Genomic DNA, 27,871 nt, shown 5'->3' with positions numbered 1-27,871 from the left:
CTAAGCAAGATGAAAGAGAGGCTTGAATTTTTATATTTACATTTCTATTTATTTTTATAGAACAGATGCCCCATGCACGGAAGAAATCCCTGCGTTCCCCCAGCCCCGTGCCTGGTTTTGCCCAGCCTGGGGTTGTCCCTGGAGCATTTCCAGGGCTGCTCTGGGAGCAGATGTGGGATGGGAGGCAGATCAAGTGGCTGCTGCCAACTCTCGCGAGCTCCATGTCAGAAAGAGTTGATTATAATGTCAGCACCGGCCAATTTACGGGCTTAAAGCAGCAGCTGCACCGCTGCATTTCCCCCAGGGATCCCAAGATCCCCACTCTTAAAAACTTTGTAGTTTCTTGTAATAGAAGCAGGGTAAGTGATTCTCTCTTTGCACGTCTCTGCCTGCCAGGATAATTTGCGGTTCAGCTTGATTTGCGCGGGGATTGGGATCGCGGGGAACGCTCTGCTTTGCCCATTTGTTGCTCTCCGGGGGAAGCTGCCTCTGCTCTGCAAATGGAACAGCGTGTGTAGCAGACCTTGGCATTATTCAAGGGATCCTGGGCTAAGTAAATTAAGCTGAGCTAGAAATCGCTTATTAATTCAACCATCTTTCCTATTTAAATAGCGATTATGTAGTCCGGTGTATAGATTTTTTTTGGCTGGGTAAAAATTTGCAAGGGGGAGGAAAGAGGCTTTGAGATAAATAGTGTTCCCTCGCTGAATAAGAATGCAAAAGTAGAGTCTGTTTAACTTTTGCTGGGGGAAACTACTACAGCAGCAGGTTTTTGCAATGTGCAAATACACTGCTTGATAGAACTCTGCTGGGCTGGTGTTGATGAGCTAAAGCAATCTTCTGACCCTTTTACTCTCATTGTAATAATCAAGTAATGTTTGTTTTGCTCGGTTTGCTTTACGTTGCTGAGTTTGGTTTAAAGCAGCATTAAAATCCTTATTAAATCTAATATTTGCCAGGCATTCAATGTGTAATAATAATCCTCAGTCACTTGTTACTTTTGTTAATATTGGCAGAGTGACCTGGGAGTAGATGAGTCCTCTCATTCAGTAGTACAAAACTTCTGTGTTTTTCAAGCTTGATCCAACTTGTTCTTTGAAATGCCAGAGCTAATTTAAAAGGAACAGAACTAAATTTTTTTGGTTTTTTTTCTCACTGCTATTATGATCTAAAACTATAGCCTCTATATTTTGCAATGCTACATTGTTTATCCCATCTCTTTTTAATTAACAGGAAAGTGCAGGAGGAGAATTAATTTTAATTACTATTTAGGTGGATTTATCTTGTGCAACTTTAAAGTCTCTTGCTTTTCTTAGCATCATTTTCTTTTCATAATGACAATATTTTAAATACCTTATTATTTCCAGGTGGTTGTGGTGTTGTCATGACCAAATTCACTGAAGTAACAGTATCACAACAACAGACTCAGAGCAATAACTTCCCCATCTCATAGTGTTACTGGGTGCTCCAAAACCCAACTGGATTCCTCCTGCATCATTATCCCTCTCCCAGCTCTGGCTTTTCAGGATTTTGGGTTTGGTTTTGCAGAGGGGCTGAGAGAAGCCCTGGCATGCTCAACACTAATGATTTTTTAAGCACAGACTTACAGAGCAAACCAAATCATTCTTCTCACCCCTCCTTCCATGGCCTCTCTTAAATCTTCTTGAGAGAATTTTAAAATGAAACGTGCTGTGTTAAAGAAATAATCCCAAGTCTGTGTTGGTTTAGCAGGCTGGAAATATTCAGCAAACCAGGTAAATTATGCCCAGCTCTCTCAAAGACAGTGGGATTTAGGCTTGAGTGCTTTAGCAAACTGGGATAAATACAGGCTCTTGTTTTGGTCTCTGTGCATGTCTGGGGTGGATATCAGAAAAGGTTTTTCCCCCAGAGGGTGCTGGGCACTGCCCAGGCTCCCCAGGGAGCTGCCAGAGCTCCAGGAGTTTTTGGACAACATTCCCAGGGATTCCCAGGGTGGCATTGGTGGGGTATCTGTGCAGGGCCAGGGGCTGCACTGGATGATCCCTGTGGGTCCTTTCAAACTCAGGATGTTCCCTGATCCCATGCCTGGCACAGAAAGAGAGGAGCCAAAGCCAGTGACTGTGTGACTGAGCCTCCTGCCCGTGCCAGGGCGAGTTGTGCTGGCCCAAACTCCTTGGGAGCTGCTGGACCCCGTGAGCTGACAAATCACATCTCTAATATTTAACCAAAAATGGGACAATTGCAGGTTTCTGTCAGTCAAGCTGAATTCTTGGTGGAGTGTAAGACCAACTCTGGAGTCTATTGCCCCGATTTGCCACCTCATCTATTTAATTTTAACAAAACAACCACAAATGTTTATCTTTTCTAAAATTTATCTATTTTCTGTCTGTTTAGATGAATGCTAAAAATATTGTCCCTGAAGATTCCTCCCTGCTCCTTTGATGCTGTCTCAAAATCAGGAGCCCCTTTGCACAAAATCTTCCCCTCCACCCCTCTGCTGCATTTTCCTTCCAAGAACAGGCAAACAAGCAGGAGGAGCTCAAATTAGGGCACAGCTGTATTTTCCAGAGAAATTATCCTCATTCCTTTTAAGGACACGAGTGCTCCTCATTAACAAAGAATGGCCTGTTCAAAGGGACAGGACAAAGCATGCCATGTGTGACAGGGAAACAGGCAAAAAATAAAAAATAGAAGGGAGCTTTGTTGAGCATTTTCAGATATGTAAACCATAGAAATGGATTTATGCAAATGGGCTTTTTGTGAATTTTCAGTTTCAAGGATGGTGCTGAGGTTTTATTTGAAAAGGTTGGGGTAAACAAGATTGTTATTATGGTGCTTAAATGTGATACATAATCAACATTTATATACTTAGCTTTAAGGTAATACTGATTTTCACTTGGAAAAGTTCTCAGGAAGGAAAGACCTTACCCAGATTATTAGGCACTATCCTAATATATTCAAAAATCCTTGATGTTTTAGCATTTTAATATTAATTCTAAATAGTAGAAGTATGACTGGTTCATATGACTCTGCTGGATGTAAACTTGGTTAAAATGCACTAGAAGAACAAGACCTTAGAAGAAATTATTCATGTAGGTTTTGGTTGATGGGTAAATCATTTGCAGCAGTCAGAGCCTGCCTGTATGATTTCATCTCTACTGGTTTGTCTTCCTTAGTTCTACAGTTTTTAGCAAGAGAATTTCTCTGAGGTACTGACCAAATACTAAATACTGAACACAATCTTTGCAACACAAATAACCAGCAAGAACTTACAGTTAAAAACTTCTGTGCTTTGTGCTCATTTTCAGTGCCTCTGGGGTGACCTATACCCTTGTTTAACAGACTATTTTGGTACTAATATATTGCAACACTAATTCTGATTTTTTTTCATTTATTTTTCATTTTCTGAATTCATTTTCATTTATTTTTCATCCTGCGTTCCAGGCATCATGATTTGGACAAATGGTTTAGGTCTCTTCACTGGGTTTCTGATGGGGTTTCTCCTCCTGTCCGTGTTCACCAGGAAGGTGGTGCCTGAAGAGAACATCATTGCAACCAAGAAGGGCAAAGTCAGAGGGACCAGCCTGCAGGTGCTGGGGGGGACAGTCACAGCCTTCCTGGGAATCCCTTACGGGCAGCCCCCCATTGGGAAACTGAGATTCCAAAAGCCAGAACCTCGGGAGAAATGGGCAGATGTTTGGGACGCCACCAAACACGCAAACTCCTGCTACCAGCCCATAGACACAACTTACCCAGGCTTTGCTGGCTCAGAGATGTGGAACCCAAAAACCAACCTGAGTGAGGACTGTTTATACCTGAATGTGTGGGTTCCTTCTCCCAGGCCCAAGAATGCCACTGTCATGGTGTGGATTTATGGTGGTGGCTTCGAGTCCGGGTCCACTTCCCTGCCCGTCTACGATGGGAAATTTCTGGCCAGGGTGGAAAGAGTGGTGGTGGTTTCCATGAACTACAGGACTGGTGCACTGGGATTTCTGTCCTTGCCAGGAAACGAGAAAGCTCCTGGAAATGCAGGTTTATTTGATCAAAGGTTGGCACTTCAGTGGGTCCAGGACAACATAGCAGCCTTTGGAGGCAATCCCAAAAGCGTGACTCTGTTTGGAGAGAGCGCTGGCTCGGCCTCTGTCACCTATCACCTCCTTTCTCCTGAAAGCCACCCTTTATTCACCAGGGCCATCCTGCAGAGTGGGTCTGCAAATGCCCCCTGGGCTGCAATTACATCTTCTGAGGCCAGGAACAGGGCAGTGGCTTTGGCCAAACAGCTCCAGTGTCCCACCAGCAATGAGTCAGAGCTCATTTTCTGCCTCCAAGAGAAGGATCCGAAGGAAATAGTGGAAAATGAAAGTTTTGCCGTTCCAGACGGTTCTTTTTTACAAATACAATTCTGCCCGAGCGTGGACGGTGATTTCCTGCCGGACATGCCAGAAATATTGATGGAGAAGGGTCTTTTCAAAGAGACCCAGATCCTGGTGGGCGTCAATAAGGATGAAGGTTTCTTTTTTCTAGCATACGGAGTGCCTGGCCTGGACAAGGACAGCAATGGCTTGATCAATAAAACCCAGTTTGAGGCAGCTTTAACTCTGGCCTTCCCAAGAGCCAGCAAACTGGCCATAGAGTCCATCATCTTCCACTACACAGACTGGGAAAACCTGGGAAAGCCGGAGCACTACCGGGATGCCATCGATGACATCATTGGGGACTACATCATCACCTGTCCCGCGGTGGAGTTCAGCACCAGCTTCGCGCAGCTGGGCCACCACGTCTTCTTTTATTTCTTTGAGCATCGCTCCTCCAAGCTGCCCTGGCCAGAGTGGATGGGGGTCCTCCATGGCTACGAGATCGAGTTTGTGTTCGGGCTGCCCCTGGAGAGGAGAGTCAATTACACCAAGGCTGAGGAGCTCCTGAGCCGCTCTATGATGAGACACTGGGCAACTTTTGCCAAAACTGGGTGAGTTTACTCTGGAAGTTTGGTTGGTTGGTTGGATATTGTTTCAGCAGGGGGAAAAGCTTGGCTGTTTCAGTGCTGCTTTGGAGCCTGGCTGGAATGATGGAAACAGATTAATTGTTCAGTTATCCAGAATTCTTATTTTAGTTCTGACAAAAACATGGTTTCAGTAAAATAAACTGTTGATGTGTTGCTCCCTGTATTGGGCAAGCTTAAGGGATCAATGTTTATCCACCCATAAAAGCAAATACAAAACATTTCTTTGCCAGGGCAACGGTTGTTCCAAAGGCAGGTAATGGTTTCAAGGGTTAGAAACAAAATATTTCAAACACTAGAAAGGACTTCCAGCAGTAGAAGTAGGAGGAAAAAACCCCAATCTCTTTGAGGATGTAATTTGCTCAGAACATTCAGGTGTATAACAGGGAGGTGTGTTATGTTCACACGATGAAGAGATTGGGATTTCAGAAAGCATCTCCTCCCTGTGTGCTGAGTGCAAGCCCAGGACAAAATCCCCAGTTCCAGTCCACTCATCTTGAAGTGAAATATGGCCCAGCCTGCACAAGGAGCAAGTGGGAATATTTAATCTGGGTGTTGGAATGGATTAAATCCGACCCCTCTCCAGCTGGGCAGCCCTTGTCCTCTCAGCAGGGCTGGGGGTTCTCAATGAGATGCTCAGTTTGAAATGAAAACGTTTCAGAGCAGAAACAAAAACAGCCCCCACCACAACAATCATGTAGGATTAGTCCCAAGCCTGGTGGGGAGGGAAGATATCTTTTTACAGAAGTTTGGTTTGTGGTCTCTCCTGAGAAAATTACACACACAAAAATCTGTTCCTTGGAGAACACACAACCAAACAGTCAATTCACACTCTAAAAGCATTTCTTTAACTTTAATGTTTAAATCCTGCATTAATTCTGTTTCTAAGGTGGACCCTGCGTTTGATTTGTCAAGGATATATGGATTTGTAAAGGGAAATCAACATTGGAACACGATCTAATTAATTTTTGTAATAGATTAGAAACCAGAGGGGACTACTGTGCTCATTTAGTCACCCAACCTTGTACATAACACAAAACACAGGTAGGACTGAAATGTTCCCACTGATTAAAAATGTTTCCACTGATTAAAAATCCAGAACAAACACTGTTCGGTTGTTTTAAACCTTAATTCCACTTAAAATGTTACATTATAAATGTTAGTGTTTCCAGACTGAATTTGCCTATTCTAACTCTGCATTTTCCAGGTTTTACATTTTGTTCAACAGTTTGTAAGATTAGTTTTATTGTTTTTGTTCCATATAGAGGTTGATTATTAAGGATCTATTAAAATAATTCTTAATCCTTTTTTTTTTAATTGTTTGTTAAACAAACAGGCCATACCCTTGAGACTTGCACTAATGTGCTTTTTCTCAAATAATCACTCTCCACCTTTAAACCTGTGATTCATCCACATGTTGTTGGAACTTTCCCTGCCAGAATTAAACACTGTCATCCCTACAGAGTTGTAATTCCAGGTGTCACCTCTCCCTCCCAGTTCAACCTGGCATTCCCTGTTTATCCATCCAAGGCAAGAGCTCTTTGTGCTTCGTGGTGTTATCTTGGGCCTGCCATTTGCCAAAGGCTCCACCATCCATCCCAATTCCACATTTTACCTCTGCCTGGGCTCTCTCCAGCTCCAGGACACCCCAAAATTGGAGGCTGCCAACCCCCAGCCCTGTGCTGTCCCTCCATGTGAACTCAATGCTTGTTTTTATGTGCATCCCTCTTTTAACAGAATTACTTGTCAATGAATGTGATTGATTGATTGATTGATTGATTGCCTTGATTTGTAGGAGGATTAATTGCCTTAACAACTCCCATCCCTTTTACATGCTGGAGCTTGTAATAAATATTTTTCTTACCAGGAGAGATGAGCATATTAAAACTCAGAAAATAACCAATAGCTGTACTCATCGCTGCATAATGCTTTCATACAGCTTTAATTATTGTAAAATTTAATCTAAAGTTTAATCCACGAGCTCTTCCTGGCTCCCTCTCTGCTGAGAGCCTGAGCACACCCCTCTGTGTGAGTTTGGTGGGGCAGGCTGGGATGCAGAGCAAAGCCTTCAGTGGGGTTCAGTCTGGAACTGAGCTGGGAGGCTGATTCATCAAGGCAAAAAATGCACCTGGTAGGTCCCCAGGATGAAGTGTGACACTGGGACAGGCTTGGGAACACATCCTGCACCATGAAGATGTGCTGTGACACCGTTCCTATGGGGCTGCTCTTGGTGGAGAGCAAACTGAGTGAAAGTTCCTTGTTCACCCTGCAGCTCCCCATCCTGCCCCAAAGGAGCCTGCAGCAGCATCTCCCACCAGAAACAGCACATCCTGCCATTGAACACAACTGTTTCTTAGTGGAAAAAGAGAAATTCAGGTCTATGTTTGATTTTGCAGAGCGATATTTACATTTCTTTGAACTATTGGTTTCCACTGGATTATGTATATATTTCATTTTCATGTATATATTTCATTTCCATGCACATAACTTTTATGTATATATGTTTATATATAAATCTCAATAACCTGCTCTGCAAAACACTGTTCCTGTCACTGCAGCTCCTAAAATTACACAGCATAAGGTACATACAGGTTTAAGTTTGTGGAAGTGAGTCCTGTCACCTACTCTGATCATCATTCACACTATAATTAGATTACCCCACAGATTGAATTTCAAGTGGTTTCCACAGCAAACAGCAAATAATCCCTCCCTCTGCTCCCACCACGAGGATCCAAACCACCACTATTGGGAGAAACAATACAACCCAGCAATTTCTGTGTGAGTGAAAGATCAGGTGAGGATTAACCCTCTGTGTGACCCTTTACTCATTATCCAGAGCAGAGCCACCTAAGGCTCTGTATCCCATTATTCAGAGTGTGCAAGCAGTGGGGAAATAATAAAAATTCCTAATAATTCCAAAATTAATAAGCAATCCTTTTTTTCCCCAGCACATTTGAGCACAGCAAACATTTATAAGGAGCTGGGGAAGCCCCGTTTTGACATAATGTTTGTAGGAACTCTGGCATGATCAAAGGGCAAACCTCTGAGGGGAAAATTACCATTGATGTCTCCAGCTGATGAAGAGAAAAAAATCAAGCAAAAAAAGAAAAATATTGTACAGCACATTTTTTAGTGAGGGTGTTTGACCTAATATTCTAATGTGCTGAAGTACAAAAGCACAAGGGAGAGGAGAGCAGCCTGCAGAGGAAAGGAGATGAAGTAAAGTCAACAAAACTGGAAGAAATCTTATTTTCCTGGTGTTTTCTGCCTGAGAGGTGTCAGAGCTTCTCGTGAGGGGTCTTCCAGCCCAAACTTTGACCTTTGTAATTTCTGAGTTTTATTATCATTCAAGGAATAAGAATGCTGATAGGAAAATTAAAAATATGAACTTAGGAGCATTTTCTGTTTCTGTCATGGTTTAACCCCAGCCAGCAGCTAAACCCCACAAAACTGCTGCCCTCTTCCCCCACAGAGAGATGGGAGAGAGAATTGCAGGGATAAAAGCAAAGAAAACTTGTGAGAAATCCTTAATGTCGTGTAAGGACAAAAGAAAAGATGTTAGGGACAGAAAGAGGCTCCTTCAAAGCATCCCAAGAGTGTGAAATCCTTGATTTCTGCATTTCTCAGTAACTAAAGGACACTGTCAGCCAGCCCAGGGGTTTCCCAGCCCACCACCATCCCCAGCAGGAGTAAATGCAATTTTCCAGATCTCTGACACTTTCTATTTCACATCCTGGCTAAACATAAACATCAGTGATTAGTGACCATTTTTCCTGGGAAATGACAGGCATTTCTATTTTCGAATATAAACAGGGACTGGAGATGTAGAGGATTCAGCAGGAGACAGGAACACACATTTCTCCTGTGAGCCTGGGAGCTGGTGCTGCTATAAGACTCCAATTTCTCTTCTGTATCCCAGGGGATAGGGTCATTTTTAGGAATCTGCCATGTATTAACATAATCTATGAAGATCCTGCTCAAAAAGTCTTTTTCATTGCTGAATTTGGGTATCAAGTAAGTTTGACCAAGTATCCCAGCCATTCCTTTTTAAGCTATTAAGATATTCCATAAAATACTTTTATTTTTCATACATTTGAGCCTTGAAAGAGCAACATTTTCATCATACCCTGAAAAATCCTGAAAATCCAGCAAGGGGAGAAAGAGACTTACTCCTCCTGATGTCTGAATAAATCAAGCCTAATAAAATGTTTGGGTTATAAGAAAGAACAGATTCTAAAATCTACGTTCTTGATTTACACTTTGAGGTTGAATTCCTTCCTTCACCTTGACCTGGGGTCTCCTCTGCTTATTCTTGCATTTAAGAGTATTGGCAGTTGGATATCAATTCCTAGCCTCAAAATCATGTGATGAAATATCAGATATCACCAGAGTGAGACAAAGAGAGATGGGCAGATTGGATTCAGCAGGAAACCGTAGTGTGGTGTCAGGAAAAGTGCTGGATCAGCTCTGGTATGACTGTGTTTGTGTGGAAATAACATTTATTTTAATAATGGTGTTAATTTTCACTGGCCTTCTCCTAAATTTTTCCCAGCACTTTTGATTTTAAGCCACACTCGTGAAAAAATAGAAATCTCTCTTTTTGAACATTTTTTAAGTTCTTTTTTTCTGCCTCAATTTTGTTATTCTTCGGAAAGCTTTTGAAAGCAGGCAGGTGACACCAACAGGCCCTACAAATCCCCAGCCCCACGATGCTCTTCCAGCTCTGGGAAGGAGAAATTTTATTTATCCCCAGAAAAACTAGATGGGATCCCAAATCTGTGGGTGCCTTTCCGTTCCTTTATCCATTAGATTTGGTAACTGTGTTCTTTAGTGATGAGAGATGCAAAGTGACAAGAGCCAGACAAATCAGATGGGCTAAGAACTCAAGCAAGAATATAACAGAGCACACAAAGATAATATTTTTTAAGGCTTTGTGAAAAATGTTTCTGATAAAAGGAAACGGGCAAAACTTGTCTCCCTGCCAGTTTTACAACTGCTGAAACAAATCTTTGCAGCTTTTTCTATAAAGTGAAGCCTCTGAAATATTTCCTCCTATGTTTTAGGGGAATTTGTGAGGCTTTGATTGTCCCACTAAAGCTGTGAAGCATTTTGTCTGGTTATTATTGCCTTTCCCTGATGTTCCTCTGGTAGACACATAATAAATTTCAGTGCTTTTGTTACCAACTTATCACAACCTGTTTATAGAGAGTAGTTTCAGAGCAGTGAGAACAAAACCAACAGCCTCATATAGAGTCCAGGCAGCACTTGAACTGGGGACCTATATACTCTGGGTACGGGAAGGACTGAATATACTGGGAAAAAATAAAAATAAAAAACTCCAACCACTTTTAATTTCCTTATACTTCAGGAAGTTGGAAGTTTTATGTGCCTCTGAGCCATTTCAAGGGAAGAAATTTACTGTGGGCCGTATTTCTGCCAGAGATTCGCTCATGTTCACAGGGATAGAGGAAAGTTTTGGGTTGGAGTCACTTTGATCCTCACAGGGTCTTCAAACACTCCAGAGCCAGAGCTCAGCGGGACCAAGAGGAGCCTTTCCCCCAGGCTGCTGCTCTTGAGATCTCACACCCTTCCAGAAAAGTTAATTTTTCATCTTAACAAGTGATTTTTTTCCTGATCAGGTCAAAAATCCAAAAAGAAAAAGGAGTATGAACAGAGTGGGAGAGAGGTTCCCAAAAATACAAAAATATATATGGAAAGTCTTTCTTCCCATGTTAGGGAAAATCAAAGCTTTCATTTTGACCCAAAAGGACACATTTATTCTCTCTTTCACTGTCTTTCATGTGAGAAATTTCTGATCCATGCAAAGAAATTGCAGAAATTATAGTCTTGAAAAGAAACCGGGGGAAAATAGTTTAATTTTGAAGAAAATTTACTCCTATTTTTCCACCTTCAATTCTGAGTTCTTAGAAGTGACTCATCATCTTTACCAGAGTTTACATCCATTGTTATATTCAGAAACAGTAATGGAAACACCTTTTCAGCAAACTAATAGGAAACAGTGGATCATGGAAAATATCAGTAACCAGAGACTCACCTTGGCAGGCATCTCTCTCTCTCTGGCTTGCAAGCTGACAAGCTGTCATTGAATTTCAAAACTGAAAACAGGAGTATTTGATCCAGATGTCTTTTGAAAATTAGTCTGGGATACAAAATGTTGAGATTGGTTTCATTTTATTACAAACATTGCAAATTACAAGAAGTTCCTTTCCATACGTGCAGCAAACTCAATTCTGTCCGCACAGATTTTCCTCCCTCCAACAGATGAGTCAAACCATTGTTTCCAAACAGGAGATGAGAACATCTATTAAAGAAATGTCCAAATATTGTAGGAGCCTGTGAGTGAGAGCAAAACTAAAACCTAGAGCTGAAATGCAGAGGATGGCCTGGAAGAGAATTCTCGCAGTGCCTTGTGGAGCAGGGGAAGCTCAAATTCAATTTTCAAAGACTGTGGGATCAAAACCATCAGTGGTGGGTTGGGGCTGAGCAAGGAGAACTCCTGAGCCCTGGAAGAGAGGGAGATCTGAGGGGCTGGAGGGAGGAATGGAGCTGGGAAGGGTCTGGAGCAGCAGGAGAGGCTGAGGGAGCTGGGAAGGGGCTCAGAAAAGGAGGCTCACGGGGGATTTCTGGTTCTGCACAATCCCTGCCAGGAGAGGACAGCCAGAGGGATTGGGCTCTGCTCCAGGGAACAGGGACAGGAGGAGAGGGAATGGCCTCAGGTGCTGAGGGAGGTTTAGGCTGGATATTAGGAAGAATTTCTCATGTAAAGGGATGTCCTGCCCTGGTAAAATCTGCCCAGGACTGTGGTGCAGTCCCCGTCCCTTGAGGGATTTAAAATCCGTGTGGATGTGGCACTTGGGGACATGGGACAGTGGTGGCCTTGGCAGTGCTGGGTCAGCAGTCGGGCTTAAAGATCCTGGAGGTCTTTTCCAACCTAATTCGGTGATTCTATGGATCCAAACCTGGGATGTGGCTCTGCCTTTCCTCATAAGTGAGATGGGTTGAGGAGCCTGCATTGGAGAGGCAGACGTGGTATTTTCTGAGGTCCCCATTGTTGGAAGGAAATGATGAATCTGACTCCATGTTCTTAGAAGGCTAATTTATTATTTTATGACGTTATATTATATTAAAGAATGCTATACTAAACTATACTAAAGAATAGAGAAAGGATACTTACAGAAGGTAAAATATAATAATGAAAAACTCGTGACTCTCTCCAGAGTCCTGACACAGCTGGACTGTGATTGGTCATTAAGTAAAAACGATTCACATGAAACCAATCAAACAATCATCTGTTGGTGAACAATGTCCAAACCACATTTCAAAGCAGCAAAACACAGGAGAAGCAAATGAGATAATATTGTTTTCCTTTTTCTCCGAGGCTTCTCAGCTTCCCAGGAGAAGAATCCTGGGCTAGGGAATTTTTCCAGAAAATATGACAGCGACAAGCCAGAGTTCCAAGGGCCTGGCAAAGAGTCTACAGAGACACATTCTGGGGAAAGGAGAGGCATGAAGAGAAAGAAACGTTTCAAGAGTGAAATAAAACCATGGCGAGATTGCCACCTCAAATTTGGGAGTGAGAAACCTGGATGTAAATAATTTAGTGTCTGGTGGGAAGTAAGGAAAATGGAAAAGCAAGAGAGGAAAATGTAACTGGTGCAAGACATCAGGTGACCAAGAAATGCACAAAGGAGAAAGAACAAAAAAAAGATTGAAATATGAGAGCAGAAAATGGCTGAAAGACTTGCAGGGGGAGAACAAACCTGAGAACAGAGAAATGAAGGAAGGGCGCACATGGACCTACTATGAGTTGTATTTGATTCACATGCAAAGCCAGGCACTTCAGAGAGAATGTATTTTACAGGCATGCAAACACACAGTCCCAAAAGGCACTGAGAAATTCTAATTAATGTTTGTTCACCCAGAGTTAATCCCCTTTTTGAGGGCCACTCTTCTTCCGTGCTGCTTTCCTGCAGCTTAGTCCTTGTTTCATCACCAGAAGGCAGAAATGGGAGTTGGAAAGGTCTGCAAACCCCATTTTTCCAGGTGGTTCTGGAACACTAATCTGAAGGGATGCTGAGAAGTTCCAGGGGAGGAATGGAAACCTCTCAGTGCACATTTTAATTTACTCCCCAAAGCCAGAGATTGGCTGTTCCAGGGAAGTGGCAAAGGCGAGGGGGGAGGAAATGAGGAGCAGCAGAGGTTACCTAACACCACATTTTTGAAGGGAGCTCAATGTGGTGTTTAATTCTCTTTTCAATCAGCTGCAGGGGAAAGCAGTGGTGGGGAAATGTAGTTAGAAATTCAGTGTTGGGATTTGGGAGATTCTGTCCCCAAGAATGAAGCTGTGTTGGTAGAAATTGGGTATTTTGTGCTGGCAGTTGGTGATATTACACAATTTTATAAGAATATCAAATTGAAAGGTGACATTCTCTGCTTCCCCAGACACTCCTGTGTCCTCTACCTTTCCTTGCAGGAACTTAAGAGAATTTCTTAATTTCAAAAAATGCAAACCCTAAAGAGCACTACCTCAAATGTACGCCTCTTCCTACCGGAACAGCTGTTTAAAAACAGTGATTATTTTTTTAAATTCCAACAAAGTTTTTCATTTTAATGAACCTTTAAATATCTGCCTCTCATGGGTCTTATTCATGGTGCAACCACAAGTGGGTTTTCTGTACAACTGGTAATGCTCAGATGTTTAACAGCTGTTTTTTCCTAGCAATAAAGTAGTTTGCATATAATAATTTCCACAAAACCCTCTCAATTTTGAAAGAGAAGAACTTTAAACAGGTTCCTCCTCTCTTCTCCTATTGTTTCTTCTTAAGAGCAACACTTCCATGACTCCCAGTCCATGTGTTGGTATTTGGAGAACTCCCTCTTGCTGCAGTTCAAAACAGAGACTCAGAAGAATTTACAAGAATGGAACAAAATTCAGATTTGCTTATCAAAGGAAGTCATATGTAACTTCCACTTGTAAATGTCAAACCTGTAATGAATTTACACCATAAGAAAATATTATTATCGTCATTATTATTATTAAATATTTGTGGAGAAGGTTGAGAGCATTCTATTTTCTTGTTTACATTTCGTAGCACGAAGCTGCAGTGGTTCAGTTTCTGATCAAGCAGTAACACAAATTCCCCCTCCTGAAAACTACCCCATAGTTTCATTTTTAGGACTGCTCAATTTGGCCTATATTATATGGTCGTGAAAGTTTGTGACTCATGCACTTCCTCCCACTCACAGAAATAAAACAGTAGTAGAAAATATAAAGAAAAATGCCACTGTGATGAAATCCATCAGGACACAACGAATCCAGAGGGTTTTGGTTGGTGCAGGGCTCTGTGGAGCATCCATCCTGAAAATAAATCATGATTAGGGCAATTTCCATTGAAAACAAATCTCAAATATCATATCCTGGCATTGTATCAAGTACACAGTCTCAATTGCAAATTTAGTCTCTAGAGATAAGAAAAGCATTGAACACATTTATACAACAATTTCTGAGTGCCTGGGATGAACTTTATTAATGGCAGAGAAGGGAAGGAATGGAACCAGCAATAATATCCATGAGCACAGTATTTACTCTTTCTCAGAACCAGCTGGGCTGACAAATTTTACCAAAAAGACCGTGGGAATTTAAAACACAGTATTAATAGTTTTATGGCTATACAAACATTATTTTCTTCCCTATCCTTTTTTTTTTTTTTCTGATGAAGCTCTGGTTTGTTCCAGGGAGTAATTCTAGTTAAGATATTGTGTAAGTTCGTGGTTTTCCAGGTCATGAGGAGGAAGAGGGGTGGCAGAGGGGATAAAACAGTCCCAGAGGATGACTAAAAGGCCAAGTGCCATGTGCCTTGCTGTCTACTCTTTCTTTTACTTACCTGTTAGGGAAGGTACTTCCTCCTGCAAGGCCTCAGTGGGGTTCAGAACCTTCTTCCATTTCCAAATATGCCTCTTCAACAAGTTAAGACTAAAAGCTATAGTTCCATTTGATGTCTTCCTGCAGCCAAGACTGTTAAGAAATAACAGCTTTGAAAAGTGGCCCTTGAAAGCTGAAATTGATACCGCACAAAAGGGCAGGAGGATCTTACCAAACACTTTACAGGAACATTGGGGAAAAATAAGGTAAAATTGTTCCTTCGGTTTAAAGAAGGACTAAGCTGCAGTGTTGCCTCTCTCATGTCTATCCAAAAGCCATGTAAATATGAAATGTGAATATTCACACCAGAACCTGAGTCCTGGAGAAGGTGTGAAATCCTCACTGTGACTCTTACATGGAGCAGTGGGACAGCTCCAGACCTCATATGATAAAATCCCATCTCATCCATGCTCTGTGCGGAGTTTGGGGTTCCTGGAGCAGCCCCAGGCTTGGCTGGAGCATTTCAGAGGGAAGGAGACCCACGTGCAGCACGGCCCAGAGGGTCAGAGGTGCAGGCAGGGGTTGAAGGGCTCGTTGGCTCTGGCTCAAACTCATTATTTCTCCTGCCACCAGAGCAGGTTCCTGTCCAGGAGCCGGGGCTCGGAAGCACGCAGCTCCTGAATGCTCAGCAGAGAGCTGAGGCAGAACATCCTGCATCTAAATATCTCAAATGCTGCATTATTTATGACCAACACCTCGAGGCCTGCCTTGCGTACAGCAGGAATTGATGACATGCACGAGCAGGAATTGTTTCAACTCAATGGGTGCTCCACAAGGCTCTTTGGAGCAGAACACAAGACAAATAACAAAATAGCAAATAGCACAAAAAAAACCAACCAAACCCTCCAAGAAAAAAAAAAAAAAAAGGAATAACAGCTTGTTGCTTCATTTCCTGAAACTGATATATAATAGCACATCCCACGATAATTTATAGTTAAAGGCATTTAAACAGGCAGCTGCTCTGTCCAGGATGGAATCTGGGAGGAATATCCTGAGCTTTATTTAGCCTGTGAAGGTGTAAGAAAGCCTGGCTGCAAAGGTTCTTCTCCAGTTTCTCTCAGTTAAGGACTCTGCCAGCTGGATCCTGCTGCTTTCTTCAGGGATCAGCAGAAGGAATAATATTTACCCAGGCTAGGACTTGCAAAGCAGTTTCCCTCTGGCTCAGGGACACTTTCCAGTCGCTGGATTATGGACTTGTGTGTGTGATCTGGGAGTGAGAACTGAGCACAGCAGGGTATAATGAACTTCCCAGAACCAGCTGATTAAAAAGGGAGTTGGAAGGATTCGAGTCTGCACATCCCTCAGACTCGTAGCGCTCATCAGAGGAGCCCTTGCTTTCCTACTGTGGCAACCTCAGGAAGGCTCAAATGCCACAAAATCAGGATTTTTGCACCTTATTAAGGAACAATTATATGAGAAAATTTTCTAATTTCAATTATATGATAATTTAAATCAATTATATGAGAAATGTTTAATGACTTATATTTTCAGAAGCCCGTCACTATTTTCCCACATCCATGGTGCCAGCCAAGCAAAGCCTTACAAAACCCACTTTAACTACCCCATCATCCCCCCAGGGACCATACCAGCCCCCCCAATTGAGATTAAACTGGCAGGCAGTGTGCTGCAATGGGAAAATGAGCATGGGTATCAATACCACCCATCATGGCCTCCAGGAATCGAGTGAGACATCTGTCTGTGCTGGCCTGGCCAATGCCACAAACACTTCCCTTCCCTCTGGAGTGGGACTGGGGCAGCACAGGAGGGCCTGGAGCTCCCCATCAACAACAAAATGTTTCCTTCCAAAATGTGAGGGGAAAAAAAAAAAATAAAAAGAAAAGGTTCATCTGTTTGCTTTAGACTGAAGATCATCCGACCATCAGATGTACAGAAGCAGCTCTTGCTCCCATGTCTACCCTTGGGGTGAAACCTTTAGGTTGTCCTTCTTGTTTGAGGCTGAACTGACTATTTCAGTAATTCTCAGAGGTTTTGTACTGCTGCTGTAGGAAACCTGCAAGAGTTGGGGTTATTTTTGCTGTTGCATTCCCCCCAAGCCATTCCCTTTCCCATTTTTCTTGTGCCCATGGAAACACTTCATGAAATACCATCCCCTGGAAACCAGCTGATTGCCAGTGCTGCCCACCAGCCACCAGGAATCACAGAAGCCAATGAAAGGGATTCACATTCCCTCTCTGCTGCCTTTAAAGCAGCTTTTAAAAGAAAAGGGGCCAAATTGGAAATGACCAGCAGCAATTCCAATCAGGGCGAAGCCAATCCACTCACACTGGGAGGGACAGGTCTCCCTTGGATGTCAATTCCTCCTGCACAGGGGAAGCCAAAGGTGAAGCAGAATTATCATTAATTTTCATTCAGCTTAGTGGGCACTGAGATGTGGGGTTGTTTTTCTTGTCCTCTGGAGAAACCCGCAATGTAAGTCACAAACAGGAACATGGTGAAAGCTTGGGACAGTCTAAGCTACACTGTAGGACACTTGCTTTACAAAGGTAAATCCTAAAACACCCTAAGCATGATTTCAGGAAGGCTAGCAGAGAATAGTTGCCATTCTGGACTTGTTCAAAGTACAACTTAACACTACAAAATAATAATCTCTATGTGGTAATGATGGAGTTTACTTCATGAGTTTTCACTCTGCTATTCAGAACTTGCTCCCAAAAATAAAGGGAATGTTTCCAGGTACTTTATATCCTGAATATTTACCAAAAGCAGTCAGATGATGAATTACATATTTTTTTGTGTCTGTATGATAAACCATTTGTAAAGGTAATTCTGTGTGAATATTAATAAAAATGCAGTGAGCTGGTATTGTTTCTCAGGCTATATTGATCATGTTAATGAGAATGGTAATGTATGTATGTTTATTATGATTAACAGAGCTCTGTTCGTGTTGCATTTTCCATTGGAATGAAATTAACTTTCTGTTTCTAAAGTTGCTGAAGACGAATATTAAATACAGAGAAATGATTGGTGAATAAGCTCTTCAAAACCCTCTTCACGCTTATATCAAATTTAGTACACTTGCTATAAATTAATCTTGAAAACTAGAAGTTATTGGCAATTGTGGATGGAAAAACCCAAAGGGGGAAGAACCTGATCTAAGTAACAACAAGTACAATGAAGAAACTTCCACTTAAAAACATATCTTAACAAAATAATTTATTATAAATGAGCTGCTATGGCACTACCAGAGTAGAGAGAATCCAGCCTATAATTTCAGGGCATATGCAAAGAGAAAACATAGCTGCAGGAATGAGACAAATTCTGTTTACACCAGAGTTTAAACACAGGTGGTTTTAGTTTGTGTTTTGCTTTGTTTTGTTTTGTTTTGTTTTGTTTTGTTTTGTTTTGTTTTTCTGTCTCGCATTTCTTTTCTGGGAGCAGTTCAAAGAATTGTATTTCTCCATTGCCTTAGGACTTGCTCCTGCAAATGGTAAAAAGGGTAGAAAAGGAAAAAGATTCTTTCTAAGATCTTCAGTGAAACTCATATTTCTGGTCCAGCTGGAGATGTCCCTGCTCATTTCAGGAGGTTGGATCTTCCAACTTCCCTTCCAAGCCATACCATTTGATGATCTCCAAACAAAATTAAGGCCTTCTCTGAATAAATCTTGTCCAAGAAAGGTGATTTGACAAGATAAAACCACGAAATAGAGGCCTGTCCTGAAGGTGCACAGCTCAAAACCTTTTCAGGACACACCATCAGGCCCAAGTGTCTGCACTGGAGCTGCAAAGCTGGAATTACTGAAGCAGAGATGATTAAGCAATACCAGAAAATGAAAGAGCAGAGGATTAAGGAATTGATAAAATATGATAGAATGGAGATTTCCATGCAAATGGAACTTTATTTTTTCAGTACAAACAAGTTCCTGTAATCGATCACCAAAGATTGTCCATCCAAACCTAAATGGGCAGTGACAGGTTTGTGCAGGGTATTGGATTCCTGTCTGCTCACTGGAGATATTCCCACCATACCTCCACTGTTCTCTATGAATATTATTAGACCTTGAATTTGGTGCAAAGAACAGGGAATTTTACAGCCTATTCTGGGCACTGCAATTCTCATCATGAAGTTATTAGTAAGAAGGAATGAGCAGTAATTGTGAGGGAACAACAAGGTTATAATCATAACTTGTTCCAAATTATACTCCTGTGATCTCCCTTTTGCTCTGACTGGGAGCTGCTTTTTAACTTGGGAAATTTTCAATATTAAAGCCAAGAAGGAAATTACTGGGCATTTCTTTGGACAGTAAACTTCCTAGAAATGCAGAGATTGTCATAATCAGCAGGTTCACGGGCTTCAACGTGCTGTGTTCACCTGACAGTTCTTTCAATCATTTTTTAGTAAAATACATCTGTAGCCATCGAGGCATTGTGTAATCCCCCCACACACCTGTAAATTATAATGTGGGATGTCATGATTTATTTCATAGCATAAAAGCTGTTAAATGAATACTGACAGCACCATTAGCATCCTGATCTTGAACTGAAGTGCAAGTCAGCTCTGCTTAAGTCATCATTCTCAGGAGCCACAAATAAATGTGCACTCAAAAAAGGTGCCATGGGTTAATCAGAGCTGAATTAGTCAGGAAAAATCAGTGAAGAAGGGAGCAGGTCAGGAAATGACAGCCTGAACTTTTATTCCAACACTGGTTCTTAAAGCAGCCAATGCCAAAGACCACAGAACACAAAAACATGGGCTGAAAACTTGATTAATTCCAAATTAACTGAGAAACATTGATATTGCTTCAGCATCTTGTGCTCTGAGTGCTCCCCCCACCCCTCTTGCCTTGTTCCCTCTCTTGGGAAGCAGAACCCAAATGGGCTCCACTCCCTGGACTCCTCTTTGCCTTCTGCCTTCCAGGAGGAGTCCTGGTGAAAAGTAAAGCAGAGAGAACCAAATGAACTCAGCTCAGAGTTAATTTATCCCACCAAGAATCACCAATTACTGCTTCTCTGCCCTAAATCCCAGATTCCTTGATATCAGCTTCTAGGAAAGAAAATGGCTCCTTGTGCTTGCACTGAAATAAAAGGTTTAATTTCTATTCTTAACCTCTTCTGAGCTAATGGAGATCTGTGACTGTTTGAAATACAAATCTACTTATTCTAAAATTCATGTTCTGTTTTGTTTGTTCCCTAATGTAACACTGCCCATTTTGTTGTTCTCCTACACATTTAAACCATTTTTTCCCCTCATACAGATACTGTCATTTCTGGAGGTGAAATCTGGATGCCTGTCCTTAGAGCCTTTAGAATTCTGTTGTATTATAAATATTTATCACAACTCTTTTCATACCAACAGCTGTGCTCCTTTCACATGCAGAGCTGGTTCTATAAAGGGTCAAGCCCTCTGTACCTCTTCCCAGTTTCCACAAGATTTCCGATTGTTCCCATTTGGCCCTCCACAAACAGGATTCAACACACCTCCAGGATGAGAGTTCCTTCTTAATGAGGAATAATTGTTCTCTCTCCCAGTACAGATCTTATCCCAGTTTAGACATTATTTCTACCTTTATTTGCATGTTTATCCCAGTCATTTACTCCAATCTGGTTTTCCATCTAAAGGGATCAAAAGCATTCAAACTAAAACACAAACCACTCAGCCTCTCAGACTGGCAGGCTGGTTAGTTCTAGAGTCATCCCTAATAATTCACAGCTTCTGTGAGAATCTCCAGATTCAAAAAGTTGCTTGAATGTGATCATTTATTAAGTTATTCCCTTTGATGAACCCAGAACACCTCAAAAAGGGGAATTTTTTTCCCTTCAAATAAGGGTAAATGAAATTTATCTGGCTTTTTTCCCCTGTTACTTCCAAAAGGACACATCAGTCATTCCAAACTAACACACTTAAGCTGAACAACTATTAAATAAACCCAAATCATGCTTTATTGGGTGCTGAGATGGTTTCTCATTCTAAATGAAATGTTTATTTTCTCATTCAGATCTCCAAATGGGACCCCAACTAATGGAATAAAATGGCCAGTCTTCACTAGTGCTGACCAAAAATATTTGACACTGAACACCAACACTTCTGAGGTACTGACAAAGCCACGAGCTCAGCACTGTCGATTCTGGAAACACTTTTTCCCCAAAGTCATGGAAATGACAGGTAACAATTCTTTTCTAGATGCTTTTATACAAAACTTTCATGCAAGGATCATTTGCTGGATGTTAATGTGATAATTGAGTTCAGATCTTTCTGTTCCTGTTTGTAACTGAGATGTTCATTTGGGTAAAACTGAATTGGTGTTGGATAGAGCTGTCCACGCTGTGCTGAGGGTGGACCCCAGAACGTGCCCTGTGCTTCTGGCTTTGGGGTCACCACCCTAGTTTTGTACCAGGACAAAACCTGGGGACACACCAAGGGCCAGGACTTCATGATATGGAGATTTTCTGTCCCAAAATTCAGAAATGCAGCCATAATGTGAGACACTGAGTGCTGAAACCTCTGTTCTTGGGTGCCCCCTGAAAGAGTTTTGGTGCCACCAGGGTTCCTGGATGCTGGAGTGAGCAGGAAAATCAGTGCTAAAGGAGAGTTTGCACTGGGAGCTCTGGAGGCTTCAGATGTTCTGTATAAACTGTGGGACGCTACAGGATGTTATATTTGGATTATATTATCTATTATTTATGGGATTCTATTTTATGCAACTGATCCCCTGAGGATATGAAGTGCACTGCCACTGCCAAGAGAGGATTCTGGTTTCCATCTCACGTGAGAGCCCTGTGTTTTATTTCTGGAGTGTCATTGCTGAGAACCCAGAACCTGCAGGATTTGCTGTGGAAAACAGAACTGATTTGTGCCTGGCCATGTCTACAATGGATTTATGAGATTTCACTGCCAGGAAAAGTATAATTGTTTGAAACTTTAGGATCAGTTGAACAGATTTTCCTACAGGATTTTATCCCAAATTTTTCCAAGACCAATAGTCCTGTTTTACCGAAACCCAGCAATAGATGAAGCCTCTGTGCTTTGGATTTCAAAAGGAATTGATTTTATAAAGTGATTTTGCAGCTCTGGAATCACATTCTGCAGCTTGACAGAGGGAAAGTCTTGTTTCAAAAACGAGATACACTTTTAAGATGTTAATTAGTAATTTAAAATCTTTCTCTAAGACTCAGTTTGAATGCTCCTCTTAAAAAACACATAAGCCTTAAAAATATGTAAACTGTCACGGTGCACAGATGATTCCTTCTGAAATAATTTATTCCCTCATCATTTGAGTCTGTGACTGTATTATGGCTCAACTTTTATCCCCTCTCAATTCAACAGATGTTTTTCAATTAAATCAAGAGACATGAAATCAGTAGGTAAAATGAATAATTTATGAAGCCTACTGTGTGATTTTAAAAATCACAGCTTTCCCAATTACGGGTGGATTTCAGGGAGGTTTCAAAGATTCTGACAACTTTGTGCTGAGCCAGGAGAACTGAACTCTTTTACACATTCCTTTAACCTGGCTGGGAAACCCTAGGGGAAAATGTGGATCCTACACATGGGCTGAGCTTAACTAAGCCCGCGTGGAGCAAGAGGGAGCAGATCACCAGAGCCCAACACATCCTGGGGTGAGAGGAGAGCTCTGCCTTGGTCCTGTGGGGTGAGGGATGATGGAGCAGCACTCAGGACCTGCCAGCAGACATAAATTCATCACCGTGCCGCATTCGGTAATTGGCAACATCAATTTACATAATTTAATTAAAAGAAATTCACGAGCGTATTCTTAGCAAAAAGAGAAGAATCGTCGTGTCTGGATCCAAATATAGAACTGAGGCAAGAATGTTGTCAACAAGTGGCACTGCCTTGTCTTGTATCATCTGTCAGTCCTTGAAACATTGCAGTAATAAAAACAGCATTTCCATTATGCTCCCTGTACAATATCATCCAGTTCTGACAGAAAACCCTTTGAAATCCTGTGTACAAATGTGATATAATAGCTTATATTGCAATAATTCTCTTCACTGAAATATTATTTTGCATTTTCTCTCTCCTTTTATGCCCAAAGGACAGTGCACAGCATTAATGTAGAGATTTCCTCTTGTTCTGAGGGTCTGTCCTTTCTATTACTCCTTTCATTGAAATATTCTTAGGAAAAGAAGGTTGCTTTAACATGAGGTGATCTAAGATGACAGGGAACAAGTAAGGAATTTTTATGTTCTCATTGTTACAAGTTCAAGTAGGGTTCAGATAGGCAAAGTAGAATTCTATCAGGTAGAACCCGAAGAGGATAATCGAAACAACTTATTTTGCAGAATTTATGATTTTTCAGCATCAAGTGATCAGGATTTGCCCGGGATGTGCTTGGTAACCCCTTGCCTAATTCCTGACCCACTCCTAGTCCAAGCCTTGCCGCCCACTGAGGGATTTTAAAGCCTTTAAAGGCCAGCTCCAAATGTGTCCTGGATCTGAACCAGCCTGTTCCCATCACAGGCTGGGTAAGACAAGTTCCCTGAGGCAGTTAAATATATGAGAAATATATATCTTTACTGTTAAAAAATTCACATTTTCCTCAAGAAATCATATCAGTTTTTGTTTTTAATAATTTTTTATAGTTGTGGGGTAGGAAAATAATAAGGAAAAAATAAGGCTCTCCAGTAATACAAGAGTAACAGCCATATATAAAATATGGCCTTGATACCTCTAGACCAGTTTGTGTGATTTTGGAAGATTTCTCAAGGTCTCCTCCTTGCATTTCAATTAATAAATCCATCACTAAAGACACAAGTTGGAACCTGGAGTTTTGTGTCCCGGACAAGTAGGCCTGGGCTCTCAGTTCCAGACAGACACAATTCCTACAGGATTTTATCCCAGTTTCCAAGGCCCTGAGCACACCCTGCCCAGCCCAGGACAAGCTGGGGGCGCTCAGCATTTGCCATTCCAGCCTGAAACCAGAAGGGTTTCTGCTGCTGCTGCTGCTGCTGTATCACGCTGGAGGGACGGTAAGGAGTAAGTGACTTTTAAGTGGCTTTTAGAGCAATCATATGTTAATTGTAAAAGGATCTGTGTTAGACTTTAGCTCCTCAACACAACCTTTAATGCATCTAAAGCCCTTCCTATTTATATGAGCCTGTTTCCTCTTGATTGTAGAGCGCTGCAGGCAGCCAAACGTTCCATTTACTCCTCCATTACTATTTTAGTGTGCCTAATACATATTTTTCTATTTTATTTGATATTACTGGATCATGTATCATCTATGAAGAAATCAAGCTTGGTCATATGAACACATTACTTTTTAAAACCACTCTAAAAAGATCTTTTTTTATGTGGAGGCAGAGAAATGTTCAACCTCTTGACCAGTGAGCAACAAGAATTATTGTATTTGCTGTGATCCTCCAACCAGTATCTGGATTCTACAGAGATAAATACTCAAGGTGGGAAGAATATTAAAAAATTGACTAAATATAAAATTCACCATCAGAATTAAATTAAATTTCCACAGAGTTGGATACATGAAGAAATGTGAATTAATCACAAGTAACCTCACCAATACTACCACACCTCCCAACAAAGACTTTACTCATTGCACCTATGAGCAAAAATTTTCTGTACCTAAACCATCTGATTTCTCTCCAACATTTCATTCCATGTCAAGGAAAATAACAGCCCTTAGAATAACTCATCTCCCAGAGAGCTCTGCTGACTCCTGGAAGAACTAAAAAAAATAAAAGAGAGGATTTTTGTAGTCCTTAAAAACACATGTGAAAATGAATTTACTGCTGTGTCTAACAAAGCTTTGATATCCAGAGAGTCTGATTAAAGAACATTCAATATAGATATTATTTGTGATGTTTGTGGAGAAACTCTCACCATGAGAATCTACAGCATAAACCTGTGGCATTTATCATACTACTGACCCCAGAAACTTGAAGGTTTGCAAAAACCTGCAATCATGAAACTTGCAGTCCTGAGGTGTTGAGGACAGAAAAATTAATTCTAACGTGTCATCCCTTATTAATTAACAGCTATATGGCCTTTATCCCAATCCTAAATGTGGTTTTGTGTGTTAACATTAAGATTAGCACTTTATTGGCGCATCCAGAAGTTCGAAGGATGGGATAGGGATAAATTTAACCATTAAAGTAAGGGAGAGATGGAACGAGAGGAAATTCCAGCTGATTGTACCAGCATTGCTGAAGAATCAAAAAAACCCATTTTTAAATTCTGATCTGTTAAACTGGAGCCTTTCAGAGCACTGATTCATTGCCTACAGAATCTCCCCTTTCTTCCTGGTCAGCCTCACTGGGGTTTACATGGGCCTAATGGGAATTAAGGTAAATTTTGGGATCGCCCCAGTGGCTTCTAGAAAATTCCCCGTTTTCACTCTTAGCTCTGAGCTGTAATTATTGGTCAGCTTGGACTCTCTAATCTTTTTCTTTTTTGCCTCCCAGCTGTCAGCTCATCTAAGTCATGGGTGGTTGCCTCCCAGAGACTGATGATGTTGGTGATAATGGGATGCATTGACTTGTGACTTCAATTTGGATCTTATCACTGGGGGGAAGAAAAGCAAACAAATGGGAATCCAAGTTCTTATTTCAGTGATTTCCATCCCCCTTTTGCCTTTTAGATCCATAATGGTGGCTCCTCTGAATTTTTTGATGTCTTCTTTTTCTAGCTGGCTCACTTGTTCACCATAATCTTTAAAAAGGACTGAAAAGCCCCATAATTTATACTCCAGATCAGTGACTTTTAATTCAAGATGTGTCTATGGTAGAGATATTTCGGTGTCTTTGGGCAGACTTGAAACACCTCTGCACCTGAATAATTAAAGAAGAGAGGTTTTTGAGTTTCCTTTTTAATTCATAAGCAGAGGTTTTGCCTGAATAAATAAAACTGGACACCCAAAATCAAGAAGAAAATGAGAAGCACAGTTCAGGCAGTTTTCTCCAAATAATACTGCTACTGCTTCATACACTAAATTACCAATCCATTTGACTTAATGTGAAAAATTTAGCTTTGCCTGACACCCTGACTATATCTTTAAATTAAATGTGTGTAAAGGAGAATTCTTAGAGGCAGAAAAGCAGAATGTTGTGCATGTTCTGTCCCCATTTTTCTGAGTTCTATTTGCATAGTTAGCAATGAAAATGAGATTTTATTGTTACCAGCACTTCCAAATCATCTCTGTGCTAATGGCAGTTGTGGCCTGCAGAAAGAAAATTTTAAAGTATGTGAACTTTCCTTTGATCTCTGTTATAACCAAGTTTATTTACAACTTTGAGCTGAGGGAGAAGGATGTGGTTAATTTATTGACATTTTTTCCCATATTTGTTCTTCACACTTTTCTTTTTGACTGCATTTAAAAGTACAGGACTTCCCGGAGAAAAAGATATCCTGGTTTTATTTCTGGTCTCACTGGAACCAAGAAGTAAATTTCATTTCAAAGTCTCATTAAGTTGCCATCTGGATTTCCAGACCAAAAAGGTTTGGAAACATTGAGCTAAACTGCAGATAAGCGACCAAATTACTGGACGCTTCTCCAAGCTAAATCTCGGAATCAGTGAACTCTCTCCCGAATATTCTCTCTAGTGATGTGTAAAACACTGAAGTATTTCATTTTCACATCACCAGTTACACTTGCAGTGCTGGCAGGTCATAAAAAAGGGGGAAGGGGTGTATTTATGGAGGGAAGAAGAACAGCAGAAGAACATAAAAGCCAGAGGAGCATAAAGAACCCACGGAGCTGTTACCTCAGGAACCCCATCCCCGAGTTTTTCTGGAAGTGAGCCATGCCAGTGAGGGACACCACCAGAGCTGGGTCCAGAATGAACAGAGCATTCACAGATCATCAATGGTTTCTGAACTTTATCCTGAGCTCTACAGCTGGAACAAAATGATGAGCATCAGTGACTGGTACAGCCTGCAGGTTTTAGCCACATTTTAGTGCTGTCTGGGTGTTCCTCTCATGGTGTTAATCACCTTTTGGGGCTGCAGGAGGGGATCCCTGTCCATAAAATACTCTGGGAACCCAGAAACCTGTGAAATGCTGTATTTGTTTGACTTTTCTCATCCTCACTCTCTGCTCCCGTGCTTATAACAAATTTGGCAATAAATATTTCATTGAGACTCAGGATTACTTGGAAAATGCTTTAAAGGTGGGGATGAAAAAAAAAAAAAGAGAAGATGGTTTCATGTTGACATAGTGCACATTTGACAGTGTTCTTGGCCAAAGCTGTGCCCCTTATGCTTTAAATTTTGGGATTTGTTCCATGGGAGGTCGAGGTCCTGCACATCCATTGAAATCCATTAAAACAATGGAAATCCTGTTGTTGTCTTAAACAAAGCTGTGATTTCACAAGCATCATCTCTTATTTTGCATTATTTAGTCTTCAAGGTGTGTGGGTTTCAATGCAGGGTATATTTAACCAAAGGAATATTTTGAGGATAAAAAAAAAGGAAAAAAAGTGTCTTTAAAATTATGATTTTGATGGACAGAAGAATTATCCAAAATGTATTTTAAAAATATGCATATTTTTAAAAATCCAAAGTGTATTTATTACCCTGCCAGAATGATATCTTTGCACTCCTTCCTTTCTGATGTAAAGACAAAATACTAATCACTGAATTTTCAGTCATTCCAGGTTTAAGAAATGAAGCAAAACACCATCCCATAATGTATTTGGAGCAGATGACATTGATAATCAAAATTATTTTTCAATTAGCATAAAAAGAGATTCAAATTTAGATTAATGTAACGCATTTCATGTTTTACAGGAAATATTGATGAAGCAGAACGAGAGTGGAAAGCAGGATTCCATCGCTGGAACAATTACATGTCAGACTGGAAAAATCAATTTAATGATTACACCAGCAAGAAGGAGCTGTGCAGTCTCTAATTAATATGTCTACTCTTTCCAGTTTGTCCCTAGAACTGTTCATCAGGCAAATATCCAGGTAGCTTCCCAACCTGTCGATCATTAAATATATTATGCAGATTAAAAGGAAA

At 41.1% G+C, this 27,871-nt stretch overlaps 1 protein-coding gene across 3 annotated transcripts; it reads left to right on the top strand.

The window, feature by feature from the left end:
- Window positions 1–183: 183 nt before the first annotated feature.
- BCHE (butyrylcholinesterase) lies at window positions 184–27,871 on the top strand. 3 transcript variants are annotated; one of them, XM_030954481.1, is made up of 4 exons: window positions 184–359; window positions 3,424–4,945; window positions 20,876–21,042; window positions 27,640–27,871. In XM_030954481.1, exons 2-4 carry the CDS (start codon window positions 3,429–3,431, stop codon window positions 27,759–27,761), a joined length of 1,806 nt encoding a protein of 601 aa, XP_030810341.1. In that variant the 5' UTR covers window positions 184–359; window positions 3,424–3,428; the 3' UTR covers window positions 27,762–27,871. The 3 variants fall into 3 exon arrangements, with proteins under 3 accessions (XP_030810341.1, XP_030810339.1, XP_030810340.1); XM_030954479.1 differs by lacking the exon at window positions 184–359 and adding an exon at window positions 429–510; XM_030954480.1 differs by lacking the exon at window positions 184–359 and adding an exon at window positions 439–553.

This window comes from Camarhynchus parvulus, chromosome 9 (assembly GCF_901933205.1).
Source record: "Camarhynchus parvulus chromosome 9, STF_HiC, whole genome shotgun sequence".
In the NCBI taxonomy this organism is placed as follows: Eukaryota; Metazoa; Chordata; class Aves; order Passeriformes; family Thraupidae; genus Camarhynchus; species Camarhynchus parvulus.
The sequence above is the reverse complement of the archived record's forward strand: the minus strand, read 5'-3'. Positions and strand labels throughout refer to the sequence as shown.

Bases quoted from the DNA above. Each gene is read 5' to 3' on its own strand.
- BCHE (XM_030954479.1), top strand. The intron at 4,946-20,875 runs GTGAGTTTACTC...TTTCTCATTCAG, and splicing joins GCAACTTTTGCCAAAACTGG to ATCTCCAAATGGGACCCCAA. The intron at 21,043-27,639 runs GTAACAATTCTT...CATGTTTTACAG, and splicing joins CAAAGTCATGGAAATGACAG to GAAATATTGATGAAGCAGAA.